General features: G+C 34.6%; 1 protein-coding gene across 4 annotated transcripts in view; it reads left to right on the top strand.

Annotated features, from left to right (window-relative positions):
• LOC116996220 (CUB and sushi domain-containing protein 3) overlaps positions 1-18,223 on the top strand; it is a 617,877-nt gene that overhangs the window by 159,794 nt on the left and 439,860 nt on the right. For all 4 annotated transcript variants that reach the window (XM_033059469.2, XM_033059460.2, XM_033059450.2 and 1 more), the window contains exon 4: positions 1,144-1,338. In XM_033059469.2, the coding sequence (XP_032915360.1) occupies positions 1,144-1,338 (195 nt within the window). The remainder of the gene's footprint in view (positions 1-1,143; positions 1,339-18,223) is intronic.

Genomic DNA, 18,223 nt, shown 5'->3' with positions numbered 1-18,223 from the left:
CCAGGCTCCACCCGCGGTGCAACAGAGTAGCGATTTGTAACAATCGCAAAATGCCGACTTTGCAGCTGCTCGGCTCAGCACTCTGGCAGGCACTTCTGAGGTTGTATTAGCCGCTCCTGATTATTAGCCGCATTTCCGGTTTAGGAGCAAAATCTTAGTCAAATTGGTGCGGCTTGTATTCGTGAAACTACTGTACTTGGTACAGGCTTTGAAGAGCTCAGAATGAGATTATGAAACATACTTTGTTCACACTTGCACAAAATCTGTTTTAAAGTCCATTAACTAAAGGACTTAGGTAGTAAATGACTGAAAATGTTGTAATCAAGCTATTTGTGATGCTGAAACACCAGTCAAAAGGGTACATGGTTGAAGTATGAGTGCCAACTACAGAAACTGAACTTTAATTAATGTCCCGAGAGATCAGACTAAGAGTGGTCATGAGCCATTTTGGATTCTCAGTGTTGTAAAGATCTGTATTATGGAAGAAGTTACCAGACCTGTGGTATTTATATACATAATGATATATATGATTAAATTAACTAATTCTTTGCTCAGAAACCAGTTATCCACAGTATCTCATCCATTTTCCTCATTGTCTAAAATCTAAACAGCTTTCTGATCATTCTCAGGCTTATGCTTGTTAAAATTATCTCTTGCCTTGATTAATTTTTTTTTCTTCAAAATTCTGTTCAATTTGAATCTGATTGTATTACAATTGTTGCAATTACAATTATTGTATTACAATTTTGTTTATTGTTTTGCATTTGTATAACTTGAAAGTCAGAAATATATCAAGTTGCTTTGTTTCCTGTTTGTATGTAATGATTTCTTTTGTACCAATTTAATTTAAAAATTATATGAATATATCAATAACTGGAGCTTAAGGAAAAACTCATCCTTTATTTTATCTGCTTTTGAATATGTGGATACTTAAGCTTAGTAAATATACTAAATCAATAATGGATTTTCAGTGTTGAGAGTTCTATAATATCCATGAGAGTTCTATAATATACATGAAAACACACTATCTGTCCAAAGCTGCCTTAATTTGTGTTCTATATTCTTAAGCAAAATGAAACATTTATTTATAACAACATTTTAAGTATAAGAACACTTTAAGTCATAAATACTTTTCTTTTCCAGAATTACAGAGTAGTTCCTGTGGCAATCCAGGAGTTCCACCAAAGGGTGTTTTATATGGTACAAGATTTGATGTTGGTGACAAAATTCGATACAGTTGTGTAACTGGATATATTTTGGATGGACACCCACAGCTCACTTGCATAGCCAACTCTGTCAGTACAGCATCGTGGGACTTCCCTGTTCCTATCTGTAGAGGTAAGAAAAATCCTACAGTAATGTTCTTGAATATATGCATTGGTATCAACAATTTTTAATCTTTGTATTAATAATTAAGTTTTAAGCTATGATTAAAGAACCCCTCTTTTGAATATTTTGATCTCTTGCTTGCATATATGATGTATCTCAGCATATATACCTACTAATTTTTAGGTCAATAGTCTACTAAAATTATAGTTATCATTTATTTTAAAATATATATTATGTAATAAGAAATAGAAGTCTAGTAATAAGTAGAATATAAATGTCTGTGTACAACATACTTGCATCTGTGGGAATGCATATTTGGGATCTATTTGTGCTTCTTAAGAACTGACTTTTTGTCTGGTAGTAACTTGTCTGTTGAGCAAACAGATATATGAAACTACCAAAACAATTGACTTAACATGGTCTTGCCTCATTGATAGTCAGGTTTGATTATCTTAAAATTTCTATATAGAATATTCCTTGTATTCTAAAAAATATTGTAATTCAAATCCTTTTCCCTTGCTCATATTAGAGATATAGGGAACCCAGTATTACAGGCCAATCTTATTTCCTGAGAGAAATATTGTTAAAGATGAATAATGTTTGCAGAGCAGCAAACTGAGGTCATGCTGATAAAATGAAGGCACTGTCACTGCTATACAAAACCAAAGACAATATGTCAGGTAACCTTGCGACCAGTTTCTAGATTCACAGATTAATTTTACAAAATGCAACCTTTATATTTGTCTAAAAAATTGATGAAAATTGCAGAGGCTACAAAAACATTTCAGCTGAAATTACCATTCTAATAAATACAGATTGGGTAACACATGGTTAACCAGCACTGCTAAAAATTGATCATATATGAGAAAAGTATGCCATTGGAAATACCATACTTTTATTTCCTATTCCTGGATTAGAACTATTTAATATGTTTATCCACGGTCTTGAAAACAATGACAAACTTATTTTTAATAATACTATTTTCCAGTAAAAATATTTATAACTTCTGAATCTTCCACTCCTACTTCCCAGAAAAATACTAGCTAATAATGATGGAGATATAAAATCAAGGCACATATCCAGATTTTGTTTCTGGAGATGAGAATGCAAAAGATATGATGAGAATATGTCAACTTATGATTGTAACTCAATCACAGTCTAATGGGCTCCATTGCTCAAATTCTCAATCTGTCAATTTTGAAATGAATGGCATAAAAAATTGCATTCTTGAATGAGTTACACATTCATTTTTGGATACAACATTTTTCAGGAGATCTTTGGATATATTTTTTGTTTTTCTCCATGGGGACATGAAAATATACTGTGTAAATTTGAACTGGAGTCATAAACTCCCAAAGTATCCATGTGGTTAGACATTACTTGTTTGTAAAAAGACTATTATATCAGAATATGAAAACTATTTTTTAACCTTGTAATTGGAGAGGTCATTATTTGCACAGTGTCATTTCTTAAGGCAAAATAAAGTTTAAAAATAGGAAAGGATTCAGAAAAACAGGAAACAAGTTCTGTTAGGTTTCAAAATTGTCATTTTGTCTAGACAATGAAGAACTCAAACTTTTCTGTATATGTGAAAGAAGATTAAGACAACAGTTTGATTTACTGCAGAAGAAAAACTTTTTTTTTTTTTTGAGAAGACAATTCTTTAATCAATAGCAGGGAGGAATTTAAGGGGTAAAAGTTTGATGAACAAAAATAAAAAAGACAAACCCCAAGGTACATATTTTAGTAGTGGTGGTTTCGAAATTACTGAAACCTAACCTAAGAATGTCACAGATTCTTGATTTACGTTTTGACATAATGGCTTAAAGTCTTAATGCACAAATTGCTGTTAAGGTATTTTTAGGCCATGTGCAATGAAAGAAAAATAACCAATTATTTTCAAGAGTTCCTTCTGTGAGTCAATGTTTTGTACAAGAAACATCTAACTTTACATATACAATGGACCCTTGTGATTCCATTCAAATTAATCTCTCCTAATTTTGCCTTATACAATTATCCAACACAGAATTCTGCAAAAGGTTGCTAAAGATGATTATGGACTAATGAGCTTCTTATCTCTTTCTCACTGTTTGCCATGGACACTCTTTGATTCAACACTCATCCTTAAAGGTTTCCTATGATAAATGTCTTATTCCCTATCAATGGTCATTATACCTAACACAGAGGATTCTGACACAAGCAATAAAAATGCCAAGAGCAGAACAAAAGTATATTTTATTCAGTATTAATCTGAGGGTTGTTTGTTTGCTTGGTTTTTTTTTACATTTCAGAAAAAAAATTGAATTTGAGGCACACTTAGAAGTCAGCAGACTTAAGAACATAGATGTCTGTAGATCAGCTGTGCATAAATATCATTTTCATCTGCCTCTTGTAATTCAGAAAAAAAAAAGTTGAGGAGTTTTTCCTTATTATTTTAGATAATTTCTCTTATATTGCCTTCACTTTAAATGAAGAGATGAGGAAGAGGTAATGCTTGTGCATTAGTAATGTGATTATTATGAATTGATGTTTCAAAATGCAGAATTTCATTGGAAACAACAGAGTTTTATAAAGTCACAAGCATATGTATTTTGTAATGTCACAGGACACCCTACCAAATGCTTTAATTTTTAATTTGCTAAATTTTACCAATATCTGCATATTTTTTTAAAGTTATATATTTTTGGGACAGATTTTATTAATGAAGAAAAGAGTTATTCCTTAAATAGGTTCTCATTCCTTTAATTTTCTCCATAGGATTTTAATTGAAAAATCAGCAGGCGTATTCAACAATTGCTTTATTTCATACCATCTTTCTAACTGAACATTGTTTGAATGCACAAAGATTTTCACCTGCAAAGATTTTAACCATTAAAATATGGTTACCTTATTGGATTTATTAGATGTGTAAAAATATAAATTATATTATTTTTTTTTTTTGTGGTGGTGGAGTTGCTCTCTATATGAAACAGCACTTGAAACATCTGCCTTGTGGTGGATAACGAGCAAGTTGAGAGTTTATGGGCTCAGATCGGAGAAAGAGCAGATTAATAAAGGTGACACTGCTGTGGGTGCTTACTACAGGCTGCATGATCAGGGAAGGAGGAGGATGAGGATTTCTCCAGGCAGCTTGAAGCAGCCTCAAAGTCACAGGCACTCGTTCTTTTGAGGGACTTTATCTACCCTGCCATCTGCTGGAGAAGCAGCACAGCAAAGCACAAATAGTCTGCGGGGTTCCTTTGAAAACACTGATGGCAATTTCCTGTCACAGGTAGTAGAGGATCCCACAAGGAATGGTGAACTGCTCAACTTCATATTAACATCATCTCCTTTTTGGAGATGTGAAGGTTGGGAAGTAGCCTTGGCTGCAGTGACTATGAAAATTTGTAACTACAAATCAGGGAAGGAGAAAACAGGGCAGCAACTAGGACTACAACCATGAACTTCAGGAGAGCTGATGTTTGGCACTTCAAGGATGTTCTTGGAAGAATCCCATGAAAACATGCCCTGCAAGGAAGGGAGGTCCAAGAGAGCTAGTTTGATATCCAAATATGCCTTTCTCCAGAACCAATAATGGTGCATATCAATGAGCAAAAATCAGGCAAAGGGGGAGAAAAACCTGCATGGGTGAGCAAAGAGCTGTCATTACTCAAGCATTAGCAGGAAATGCACAGGAGTTAGAAGCAGCATCAAGCCGGATGGAGATTACATGGAGAGATTGTCAGAGTTAGCAGAAATGAGATCAGGAAGGCCAAAGCCCATCCACAATTAAATCTGGCCAAAGTATATCCAGGATAACAAGAAGGGCTTCTTAAAATACATCAGTAACAGAAGAAAAACAAAAGGATAACGTGTGCCCATTTGTAAATGGAGGGGGACCCTGGTAACAGGGGACACTGAGCAGGCAGAGTTATCAAATTCCTTCCTTGCATCAATCTTCACTGACTTGGTCATCCCTCAGAGTTCTCTGACACAGACCAAGGTAAAAGAATCTTGGAAGGAAGACTTTCCCTTGGTGAAGGAGGATTGGGTTAGATAACACCTAAGTAAACTTGACATCCACAAGTCCATGGGCTCCGGCAGGATGCAAACCTGAGAGAGCTTCTGGACACCGTAGCAAGGTCACTCACAATCATCTTTGCAAGGTTGTGGTCATCAGGAGAGGTGCCAGGGGACTGGAAAAAAGCAAATTTCACCCTGGTCTTCAAAAAGGGCAAGAAGGAGGACATGGGGAGCTATTGGCCAGACAGCCTCACTTGAATCCCTGGAAAGGTGATAGAGCACCTCATTCTGAAGGCCACCTGTATCCATATCGATTACAAGAAGGATTAGATTAGGAGTATTCAGCATGGATCCACTAAAGGTAAATTGTGTTTGACCAAACAGAGTGCATTCTACAATTAAACAACTACCTGGATCAATGGGGGAAAGAGCAGTGGATATTGTCTACCTTGGCTTCAGCAAGGCTTTTGATGCTGTCTCTCACAAAATCCTGATAAACAAAATAAGGAGGTGTTGACTGGATGAGTGGACAGAGGTCTATTAAAATCTGGCTGAATAGCAGGGGTGTAATCAGTGACATGGGGTCTGGTTGGAAGTTTGTCACCAGCAGTGTCCTCCAAGGCTCCATATTGGCCCCGTATTTAACTTATTCATCAATGGCTTGAACGAAAGGGCAGATGCCTCCTCAACAAATTCACTGATGACACAAAGTTGGGAGGAGCAGCCAATACCTGAGTGCTGTGAGATCTTCAGAAAGACTTTGATAGGCTGGAAAGATGGACAGGGAAGAACTGTCTGAAATTCAACAAAGGCAGTGCGGAGTCCTTCACCTGGGGAAGAATAACCCCAAGGACCAGCACAGTCTGGGGCCTGGTCTGGGAAGCAGCTTTGTGGAGAAAGACCAGGGGCTCCTGATGGATGCAATCCTGTGCTGTGTACTCTAGCTGACCCTGCTTAAGCAGCAAGTTTGGAGCAGATCACCCACTGTGTTGCCTTCAAAACTCATCGGTTCTATGATTCTTTGAATTATACTGTGCACAATCCATGACTAGTTTTTAAATGAAGCCTTCTCCCCTGAAAAATTAATTTTGATAAGGTTGTTTTTAATCATGAAATGTGACAGAAGCCTAATTATATCATCTGAGCTAATGTTGCAGCTTGCAGTTTCTCCATAATGCAGTGAACTGGAAAAAATTTACTTAGGGTAATAAATAATGCTACATTTATATATAATATTTTCATTATATAAAGGTTATAAGAATTAGACACTTTCATAATCAAGGAAGTGTTCTGACTTTTATGTTTTCTAAACATTTATTATTACATGCTAAAATGGGTGCTGAAAAAATCACCATTCTAAATTTTTTTTCTTTAGAATTCAGAAATTTCAAGTGCAGTATAGAGCTGTATTTGTATTCCTAAATGTTACTAATGAAATATGTTACTAATGAAATATTTTCCCTATTGTCCGTACATACATTTACAAAATATTTGTCAATATAAAAATTCTATCTGTATTTTCAACAAGAGACTTTGTTCTTCTACTTGTCTAAATGAACATGTATTTCTATCAGAGAAGTGCATGACCCACTGACTAGCTTCCTTTTTTTCCATTGAAAAAATGCATTTCTGCTTTTTTTACTGTTTATCTGGGTAGACATTGAGTTATTTCTTGCATATATTGTCATGACAGGCAAAAGGCTGAAGAGGTGCATACTAAATTTCAAGTCTGGGAATTCTGTAATTCCCCTGCAATATGTACATGTGTATGTACCTATAAAGATATATTTATTTTTACCTGTCTTTATAGATGTATACTTAGTTCCTTTTTCTTCTTCAATGGATTTATTCCAAATAAACTGAATTGAGATACTTATGAGCTCTTATTTTTAAAAATTACCTAACAAGTGTCAAATTGAATTAGAATATTCAACTCACTATTTAAATATTTTACCATTTCCTCTACGCAGAACCCACTGGACTGAAAAATTTGTTAATTGCAAGTCACTGGTATAATTGTGTAAGTACACAGATACATGACTATACATATTTCAACTCCATGAGGTTAGTTTTAGGTCAGATAAAACAGAGAGTAGCTTCAAATTAAATGAAAGTGTTTTGTGGACCTTCCAATACACTGTTCTTTAATGGCTGTATTTGTTTATATGTGGAATAGAATAGTATGATTTAAAAAAACAAAAAAAAAAACCCAAAAACCCACAAAAAACAACTAAAATTAGACTTCACATAATTAACAAGAAATAATCGTATAGCAGTGTAAACATTTCACAGACAGATATATTTGGTTGCAGATGGATTTATGATTTTACAAAATCATGTCAAGTAGAACCTAGTAATATAAGCAGTAAAATAAGATGACTGCCTTTGCATCTTTGTTATAAGCTGATCTTTGTAGGCTGTGTAAAGAACAAAGCAGGATATAAAGTCAAAGTACTTCACTTGATGCCATGAAATGCATTAACTACTGGAACTGACAATATACACAGAAGAAAATAGAGTGCACTAACTTAAAAGCAGGAATAAATTACATCTCCTGGGGAACGAGCAGTTTTCTGCCTGAAGCTAGCTCTTATATACAAATAGATATTCTTGCTTATTTTTTGGAAAAACCCCAGTAGAGCTATGTGAGTCTGGATAAGAAACATGTTAGATTATTTGAGAAAATTGAAAAGAAAGCAAAAAAATATATATATTTTCTGGAATGATGTATTTATGTATAAGAAATTATATATGAGCAATTTTTCAGAGCTTGTTCTGCAGATCCTTTTTGGGACATAACTAATCAGTGGCTTAGAATGGCTAACACTCTTACAGTTGGCATTTAAAAATATATTAATGCTTGACACATGCCAATGCTGCTCCGTAGAATTAGAGGCATTAACTAAGATTCCTTTGGGGGTGGAAATGATGGAAAAGATCTACTATTTTATTGAAATAGTAAAATAATGGTTGGGTGTTTTCAAGTACCATGCTTTGTGCTTTCACGCAGGGCAGAGGAAGATCTGCAAAATAATACCCAGAATGAATTTTTGAATCATGAAATATACAATACCTTTTGTTCCTTTGAATTTTTAGAATAAAAGAGCTTTGTGAGTTCTTTATTTCAGCCATCTTTAAAATGTGCAATTTTTTATACCAATAGAATCAAAATTTTCCATCTGTGAGAAGCATTGGAATTGCTCACTACTGTACCCTACCACACTTGTATTTTCTTTTATATGAGTGTTATTCTCAGGATTTTACATGATACTCACTATCAGGGACATAAATGCACATGCAAATGCTGTGTGAAAAAAAAAATACCTGAACCTGAAAAATAGTCAATGCTCAGGTGAATTTTAATATGTGACCAAAACCACAGATTTCTTATCATTGTAAATGGTGGTAAAACGTTGCTGAATTATGTGAAGCTATTTTAAGTCATTATTGATGTGTAATAAATCAGGAAATTGGTAGAGAAATATAAATGTTTACTATATTAGAATTACCATATATTCCTAACACTAGAGCTAGGATGTACTAGTTTTACTGCATTAATAATAAAAACAATATTAGCATTACTGGTATATATAGTGTCTGTTAAATGCATTCCTAACTCACTGAAACTATACCAGGAATAATAATGATCAATCACTGTGCATGCTCCTTAAGAAGGCAACACTATTCATAAGAGAGCCAATAGGGTTTTATACAATCAATTCATGTCTAGAACCTATGCTTCTTCATTTGTGATAACAGTGGTCAAATAATGAAGTTCTTAGGATGGATGGAGAACTGGTCCCATGGGAAAATTTATGGCATACATTGATGTGCTACTGTAGTAGCTATGATACTTGAAAAAATTACAAGTTTTTAGAAAGCAATCTAACTATGGAAACCTTTCCAAGTATATATATATAAAATAATTTATTTTTATTAGCTTAATTTTAAATCGAGATTTACCTTTTCAAAACTTTGGATATATAAAAATGTTGTTCTTACTTGTCCTTTCTTTAAAAATGTATATGTCCACATCAGAATATTAATCAGAATATCAGTCATACTTCCATTTAGTTTACATAGTTTGTCTTTGCACAACTTTTATGTGATTTCATTAATTCCTATCAGTAGTGGAGGGAGTTCTTCAAAGATCCATTAGGAGCTTACATTAGCAGTGGCCTAACCCTCAGGTGGTGTGATATAGTACAGAATGAAAAGTTATATGCATCAAAGTAATTTAAACTCATCGGTGCAGTAACCATGTCAATTTGGAAAACAGGCCTCTTACACTACATCTCCAAACAGTATGCAGAGGACTGGGGAAAGAAACAGAAATTAACTCTTTCTAAACTAAGTTCTGCTTAAAGAGAAAGAAAATATATGTAATTGTTCCAGGAAGAGAATGTTTGGGAAAAGTTTTAGTTCACACTGAAGCAAGGAAATGACAGACATAGCAATGTCTTATCTTGGTACTTTCCATAGAAAAAGTATCAATAAGATCAAATTTAATTACAAAAGATTGTTATAGCAATTGATAAAGGCAATGAAGAGGAAAAAAGAAAGATCAGATTTTAAATTCAAGGAATCTAACTCAATAACAAACACAATAAAATTTCTTGAATACCAAAAGCTTTTATCCCAACATTTTAAAGGTGGGAATTAGGACTTAAATAAGTGGGTGGAAGTCAGTTGGGTGGTTCATGAAAATCTTGAAACACTGCTTTTATCTCCTGTTTTCTTAAAATATTTCTTAATGAAAGACAAAGGACATAGTAGTTGTGCTAGTTGTTAATGTTAACATATGCTTTTGAAATTGTGTTGTGAAATTTTCACCGAGGACAACATAACAGTGAGAATTATACCTGAAACTGAAAGGGGTAAAGATTGTTCAGAGCAATTAAGATGAGTGAATGAGATGAAAGAACCTGGAAAAGTAAAATATTGGTTTAGCATAATGCTCATATCATTAAAGCACATTACTAGAATTGTCAGTTACAACAAAGACTCAGTCTTTCACATCTGATTTAAAACTGATTTCTTTCTTTGTTAGAAACACCTAAAGACTGTTCTAAAGAGGACAGATGTTACATGTATAACTAGCTTAATCCCAGTTTGGGCTAGTAAATTCTGCTTTTGCAGGGTAATTTTTTCCCTTTAACATCCTTCTGTTCTTCTAAGGTTCATTATCTATATGGCATTCTTGGATAAATCCTTTGTAGTTATCAATTAGCAGAAATAATATTTGTCAAATAATTTAAGATACTTTGAAGGTAATTACTGGCAAATCCCAGGTTCATTAACTCAATTTACTAAACTGCTTAATCTAAAACCTTTGGCTGCCATGGGCTTCTAAACAGACTAGTATGATTTCCTAACATTATTGAAAGTATGGCTTGATAAACCTTTCAATATCTTTCAGTTTCTGCCTAAAATGAGAATTTACCTGGATGTAAATGGAAATTGTGAAAGTACTGTTCAGTATTTTGGTATCACTTTGCAAATCATGATTTATAACTCAGTTGTAATTACATCTGGAAGTCAGAAGCCATAGAAAATTAGTTTTCTGTGGAGTATTTAAAGCCCTTCAAATATTTTCTCGAGTAACTGATTGCCAGTAGTGGTTTTTGCAGGTGAAAGATTTCATTGCTAAAATTCTAGCATGACATTTTAGCATTCGTCAAGAATACATCTGTCTAAGACTGCATCTTTCTTAGCCTAAAGATTGATTCACCTATGGAACATGAATCTTCCTCCTAAGCATTAATTAACCTTCTTGTTCACATAATTAGCAGAAGTGTTGCTGATTTATTTAAATATTAAGACATCATTTTTTGGTGTCTTGTGGGATGGTTTTCCGAATCATAGCTTTTTTTAAGTTCCAGTATTTACAATTGTACACTGATGAAGAAGTCTGAAGATGATGCAGTTGTGTTACTAAAATAAATTTGTAACTCCACAAAATTTATCCATCTTTTTATTCCGCTCTACAAATTCAGAGGCTAAAACCAATTTGCCTTAAATTATCTTGACTCTGGAAGGGCATTTAAATGTAACAAAATTGTAGCAATTTTGCTACATGTGTATGAAAGGTTCCATCAGAAAAGATTTAATTTCTCACAGAACTGTCTGTAATAAACAGTAGTACTAAACAGTCTGCTATGTTCATTCATCTTGTATGATGGCCTTCTGAGTTCATGGCGAAAAGTTCTCTTTGCGCTACATCATCAAGTTAATTCTAGGTTCTTTTGAGTCAAACTGTGAGGAGGTCAGAAACCTTAATTGTTAGAGTTTAGGATCACTAGCTGCTTAATCAGTTTAACCTTCCTAATCCAAATGCTCTTAACGTTGTCTGGAATTTTACATTTCAGAGAAAGAAGCTTAGTGGTGTGCAATTATGCATCAATTCTCTCCATGTCACAGTTCCCTCTTGTTTTTGATTTTGAAGATTTTATATAATATCAAACATTATATAATTCATATAACCACAGCATCATCAAGATTGGAAGAGACCTTCAAGATTACCTAGTCCAACAATCAACCAAGCACCACCATAGTCACCCATAAGCCATATCCCCAGGCACCACATCCAGATGCTTCTTGAACACTTCCTGAGATGGTGACTCCATCACCTCCCTGGGAAATTTGTTCAAATGCCTTACCGCTCTTTCAGCAAAGTTTTTTCTCCTAATATCTAATCTGCACCTCCTCTGGGACAACTTGATACCATTTCCTCTTGAGATATGACAGAATAGACAGACCTCCATATTTCAGTCTTTTCTGATATAATTCTAAGTATACATATTTAAAATTTTTGCATACATCTTAGAATCTGTAAGAACTGTGAGCTAACAATGAAAAAAAAATTTGATTTTAATGCCTGCTAGTTCCCAGTTTTGTCTTCTTTAGAGAACCATGATGAAAACAGGTATTTTTCAGTCAATACTTATCAATACTTACACAATCAAGTTGAAAAGAAAATAATTTTAAACTAAGATCCATAGGAAACAGGTATTTTGACCCACATTTAGGGCAGGTAGCAGTGAACATGGATCACAAACAAAGGATGCAGAATGTTGGGCACATGGATGACACCAGAAATGATAAGACAAGGTGAAAGCAAAGCTGCCTCAGGTCAGCCTGGGACACAAGCAGGAGTCACAGAAGACTGACATTGTTGGAAAAACAGAGATAGTAGGACAGCTCACATGGCTGGAGTGTAACAAAGGATGTGTGCAAACTTCTCAGAAGAGAGATGCAGAATGGGCTGGTTGAGGGATTGTGGATCAAGACCAGAGAACACTGGAACAATCAGGGAACTCATATTGTCAGTCTGTTCCACACTGGTGGATAAGGGTGGGGAAGGGTCTGAAGTGTTCTTTAAAGGGCTCAAGGAAGTCTCTAATTCACACTCTTAAGTTCTCATACACTTTAACCTTCCTGTTTCTTGTTGAAAAGGCAATAGGGTAGGATAAAAATTGTAAAGCTTTCAGAAGATCTTAAAGAATCCATAGCTGCATTCCACTGCAAGATTTATTCCCACTATGTAATTGTCCAGATAGTTTTTAAAAACCTTCCCATCTTCCAAAGGCAGTAGTTTTCTATATTTTGTATGCAAAATTATTAGAAAGAACTTTTATAATTTACTCCACATTTATTTCTCCCACTAAAATTTAAAAATTCATTTATCTTCCACCTCCACCTCCCCCCGCCCCCCTGTATATGCTTTTGCACCTATGCAAATTAGAAACTAATTATTTTCTTCCTCTTTGAAATTTCCTTTTACATATTTAGTTTTGGTTTCTTTAACTATTATAACACTAATGCTATCTTACTTCACGACTCATGAGAACACTAGTAATGTTTGCTAATTTCCTCTTGATTTTTTTCACTTTATTCATGCTTTCTTTTGAACTATTTGGCCCTGGTCAACAAAGGGTATTTAAGAATTTTTGTGCTTCATGGATCACAGCTCATAGTTACAGCGTGCTTTTTCTGGTCTCTGGATGTGTCCGTTTATTCATCCAGTTAATCTATGAGGGTTATTTTAATTCTTGTCCCAGTTTTTAAATAATGTTCTGGTTTTTAAATAACATTTTTAATGAAAAGTATTTTGATTTTAGTTTTCTTGTTGATTGGTTGGTTGGTTGATTGATTTGGCTTGTTTGGTTTTATTTTTTCAAAACATTAATTGTTGAATTCCAGGTAGATAGGCAAGGCTTTTATCCTTCAGTATTGTCCATGGGATAAAGCATTTTTGGCAGAAATTAAAGGCTTCAGTAGACAAATTTGGCCTAAGTCCCAGAATAATATGGTGTTTATTTACTACAATCTATAAATCTGTAGGCTGGCCAAAAATGTGGCATCAAATTCCAATTTTCTAACTATCTGAAGTAAAAAGCAAAGTGCATGCTTCTATAGGAAAAATGCTGTGGTTTAACTCTTCATTTACTCTTATTTCATTTAATATAAATACTGAAAAAACCAGTATTTGGAGATTTAGTCCTTCTGCATCTTTGAGCACCAAATGAAAATGCTGAGGTAGTGGTTACTTCATGTCAAAATGGAAGAATTATGAAAATTATTTCTACTTTTGTTTAACTGAAAATTATTTTAAATGCAGCTGTTTTTTAGTAACAATAACGATTGTATCTTCATGAGCAAACATCCAGGAATTTTATTCTAATTGGAGGTGAGAGCTCAAAGGGTTTCTGTCATTTATCCAAGTCATGTGGGTATTATCCATACACCAAGGATTTATAAAGTGTTCAGTTTCCACGGAACACCAAAGACCGAAGTCAAATTTTGTAATCATTAACAAACACTAGGCTTCCATCACCTGAGTAAATCAAATTAAAATGAATGAGCTAGGTTTAATCACCTATAATGGTACAGCAAATGGACTAAGAGCACTCCTTCACTCCTAAAGGGAGAAAGCAGAAGAATGGACAGCACAATAATCAATAGCTGGACCTCTGGATTCTCAAGTACAATAATGAAAGTGTTTCTCTCTTTCCCAATTTCCTGAGAGGGAAGTCAGTTCTTTCCAGATAACATGCACTTATGCGTTAGTCACAGTATAAGATTAATAACTCCAGGGTGCTGTCATCTTCCTTGTTTAATTGCAAAGCTGCATTTCAAATACAGCTAAGTCAGCAAAGTGACTTGCCAACCATTTGCGCTTTCTAAATGTTCCAGGCAGCCACAGTAGGTCCAGTTATTCTCTGTGTCTAGGTGCATGGTGACTCCATTATCCTCTTTTAAAAGTAACTGTAGCTGCTCAAGTAAGCCTGAATTGTGCAAGAAAAAGAAGTATATATACCATCTATATGTGTGCCTGTAGAAAAATCCCTACTATTTAAAGAGATCTCTTAAAAGAGATGTTGATCTCCCATTTTTAAATTTATGACTTGCTTTCTGAGTCTGTAAACTCTTGCCTTAAATTAAAGGCAGCATCATATGTCTCATACTCAGCCACAGTTTAATGGCACTTTTGGGAACTATTTTTCATGTTATTACAGGTTTAACATTTGATCACAGCCTTGGGCAGATTTTTGCTGGTTTGTCTTTTTTTTTTAAATGAATAGAAATATACCCAACTATAATCAGAAAATAAATATAGATTCAACATATGATAAACATGTTAATGGTTCCTTTCACTTATTTTTTCTTCTGGCAATCCTATATCAGTAGAACGAAGTCTTCCCTTTTTGATCCTGTTTCATCTGTAGTTGTCTTGAACAGTGGCTGGATATTCCAGTCATGTATAGTTGACACACTAAGACATGTTTCATTTCACTTTATAACAGCCTTATAATTATCAGATTAAAGATATAATAAATTAGATATTTTCATTAAATATATGGGACACAACCTGATTATGGTAATTCTGTTCATTTTACTTCTGTAGGTACCAATTAAAATGCATTTCTTTGTGCTAAGGATAATTCTCTTTAATTTAAACCAAAAAGAAGTCCCTCCCAAATTCCTTTACTGATGCAGTATACTCAGTTCATTGCCAAAATAGAGATAAACCACCAACCATCTTAATGATTTTTACATTATTTTTCTCCACTTCATTCCCAATAGTGACACATTTTTCTGTTTCTCAAAAATGCTTTGGTAAACCAGGCGTTTCGTTTATTTTCACATATGTAGTAATTTCCCACTATTATTTTAAGAACTATAGTTATTAAAGAGACCAGAGTACTCTCCGTGCTTCTTGGACTGAATTTCAAACATTTCAGGATGACAATTTTAACCATTCATTTTGTATAAGAATAAAGAAACTGCATCTAAGACAGATCTACACTCTGAAAAGCCTATTATAGTTTTCAATGGCTTTTCTGTGGTGAACCTATCCATTCAAAATTTCCTAAAAGTAAAGGTTCTTAAGACATTTGTAGACAAGTTATTTCTGTTCATCAGTAAGAATTTTTTTGCTACACCCCTAGTTACTAGTATCTGGAAATTAAACTACCATATTACATTTAAACAATGTAGTGGGCAAGCGTAGGAATTTAGGTTTCCACAAAGTTTAACTGTGCAAGTAGTTTCCTCGGACAGACATTGAGTTTAGTATCTATTCTAGTAGCATTAAACAGTTAAGAAGAAACTAAGGAAATACGTTTCATAGATCTTAGAGTCTAAGAACCATTGCAGGAATGTATTTTTTCACCAAATATTTTCTACATTTCTGTGAGGGTTTTTTTGATTTTTTTAAAGGAAGGTGATATTAAAAACCTTGAGCACTCCATGAATTTTTTTTCCTCTCATTTCTCAAACAAGATAAAATTAGTTTAGTGATGTTTAATGAATTTACATTTTTAAAATATGTTAATGGACTTTTAGATTATAACTGCTGTATTTTGGAGCATTTGTTGAAGCACATGAATTTTTTCAGGGGGTTTGGAGGTTTCCATATTAGTTAGGCTATCCACTGACTATGCTGCTTAGTAAGTTATATTTAGCTGGTCTTTCAGCGTTCTGTTACTGTTAAAACAGCATTAGCATGTTTCAAACATGATATCTGACTTTTCCTCTGAATTGTGACTTTCCTTGAAGCAATCATATAGCTATGTAATGGAACATTCCTGTTCTTGCCATGTCAAGCTTCCTGCTGATTGAATTTAGTTTTGACTGTTAATTCTTTCTGCATCATTATTTACCAAACGTATTTTAAATATACATAAGCTACCAAGACATCATGTTAAAAACCTGCAGTTACATATTTGTTAAAAACAACATAAGGTGAAGTTTCCCTGTAACACAGGTGTGCTGAGAGGGTAAAGGAGATAATTCAGAATGTCATTTTCTTTGACATTGACACAGTATTTGGAGCAGAGATTTATCCTTCTGACCTATCCTGAAAGAAACTTCTATCAGTCCCTAGGTATTATAAAACCTTGCTGTCTGGACCCCTCTACCACCTTCCTGGGAAGCTTACTCCAAAGCTTGACAACCTCTCACATGAAGAAATTTTTCCTAATAGCCAATCTAAACCTTCTCTGGTGCAACTTTACACAATTTCCCCTTGTCCTATCTCTTGTTACCTGGGAGAAGAGACTAACAACCACCCCTCCACAACTTCGTTTCAGGCAGCTGCAGAGAGTGATGTCTCTCTTGAGCCTGCTTTTCTCCAGGCTTAACATCTCCAGCTCTCTCAGCTGCTCCTCATCACACTTGTGCTCCAGTCCCTTCACAGCCCTTCTCTGGACACACTTCAACCCCTCAATGTCTTTATTGTAGTGAGAGCCCCAGAACTCAACACAGGATTCAAGGTGTGGTCTCACCAGAACTGAGTGCAGAGGTACAAGCACTGCCCTGGTCCTGCTGACCACACAGTCTCTGGCACAGGTCAGAATGTCATTGACCTTCTTGGCCACCTGAATTCACTGCTAGATCATGTCCAACCAGTGCCCAGGTCCTTTTCCACCAGGAACCTTTACAGCCATTTCACAGGTTCCAGTGAACTAAATGATGATGGTAAGAGGCAAAAAACCCCCAAAAAACAGAGGAAGTGGATAAGAAAAAGGGATTTGAAGGATTATGTTACAACAGAAATACTGTGCTACTGGGGAAGGGTGATATATATGTTATTTTGGTAAACAAAGACTTTATCTAGGAAACTCACTACCTGCCTTTCCTTTTAGTACAAATCTATATTAAATTTGTATGTTGGATCCATGGTCCCTTTTTCCATCCTACCTTTTACAGAACTCCTACGATGATTCTGGAAAAGTGTATTTAGATCCAGGATGATATGCATCTGCACACAAAATCTGTCAGGCAGAAGTCTACTTTTCAAGCATTCATTCTATCAAATTTCTGCCTCTGGACTCAGGAGGTATCCACAGGGAATGCAAAAAATTCATAAACTAATGTTGCTTTGCAAACAATATTTCTTCAACAGCAGTAATCTAGTTCTTAACCTGACATATATAATTTCTAAGTTTGGTCATTGAAGGAAATTATTTTGCAGTTTTTTCCAGGCTCTGTTTACTTGAAAAGCTACACAGTAATCTGGTTTTGCAGTCCCTTCTTCAGTTCTATGGTAGCACCTTGTTGTTTCCATACCTTGTTTTCCATTATGAATACTACCTCTGCTCACCACCTAGAACCTTAGATAAACTGCTTGACCAAAGGTTCATGTGGGCATGGAAGAGCCAGACAAATGTGTCACATATTATGAACTGCTTAGTCTGACAGTGCATGTTAATTCTGTTTGTTTTGTGCTGTTGCATATAGCCTTACAACCATTTTAATTTCAATTATCTTTGGATTACATTTGTTTGTGTCTCACACCTACCCTGCTATTTGTAAGACTACCTGCCATTTTGAACAAGGGTGTTATAATGATTTTGCTATTAGCCAAATAATTTCCTCTCAGACATGA

This window comes from Catharus ustulatus, chromosome 1, assembly GCF_009819885.2.
Source record: "Catharus ustulatus isolate bCatUst1 chromosome 1, bCatUst1.pri.v2, whole genome shotgun sequence".
In the NCBI taxonomy this organism is placed as follows: domain Eukaryota; kingdom Metazoa; phylum Chordata; class Aves; order Passeriformes; family Turdidae; genus Catharus; species Catharus ustulatus.
The sequence above is the reverse complement of the archived record's forward strand: the minus strand, read 5'-3'. Positions and strand labels throughout refer to the sequence as shown.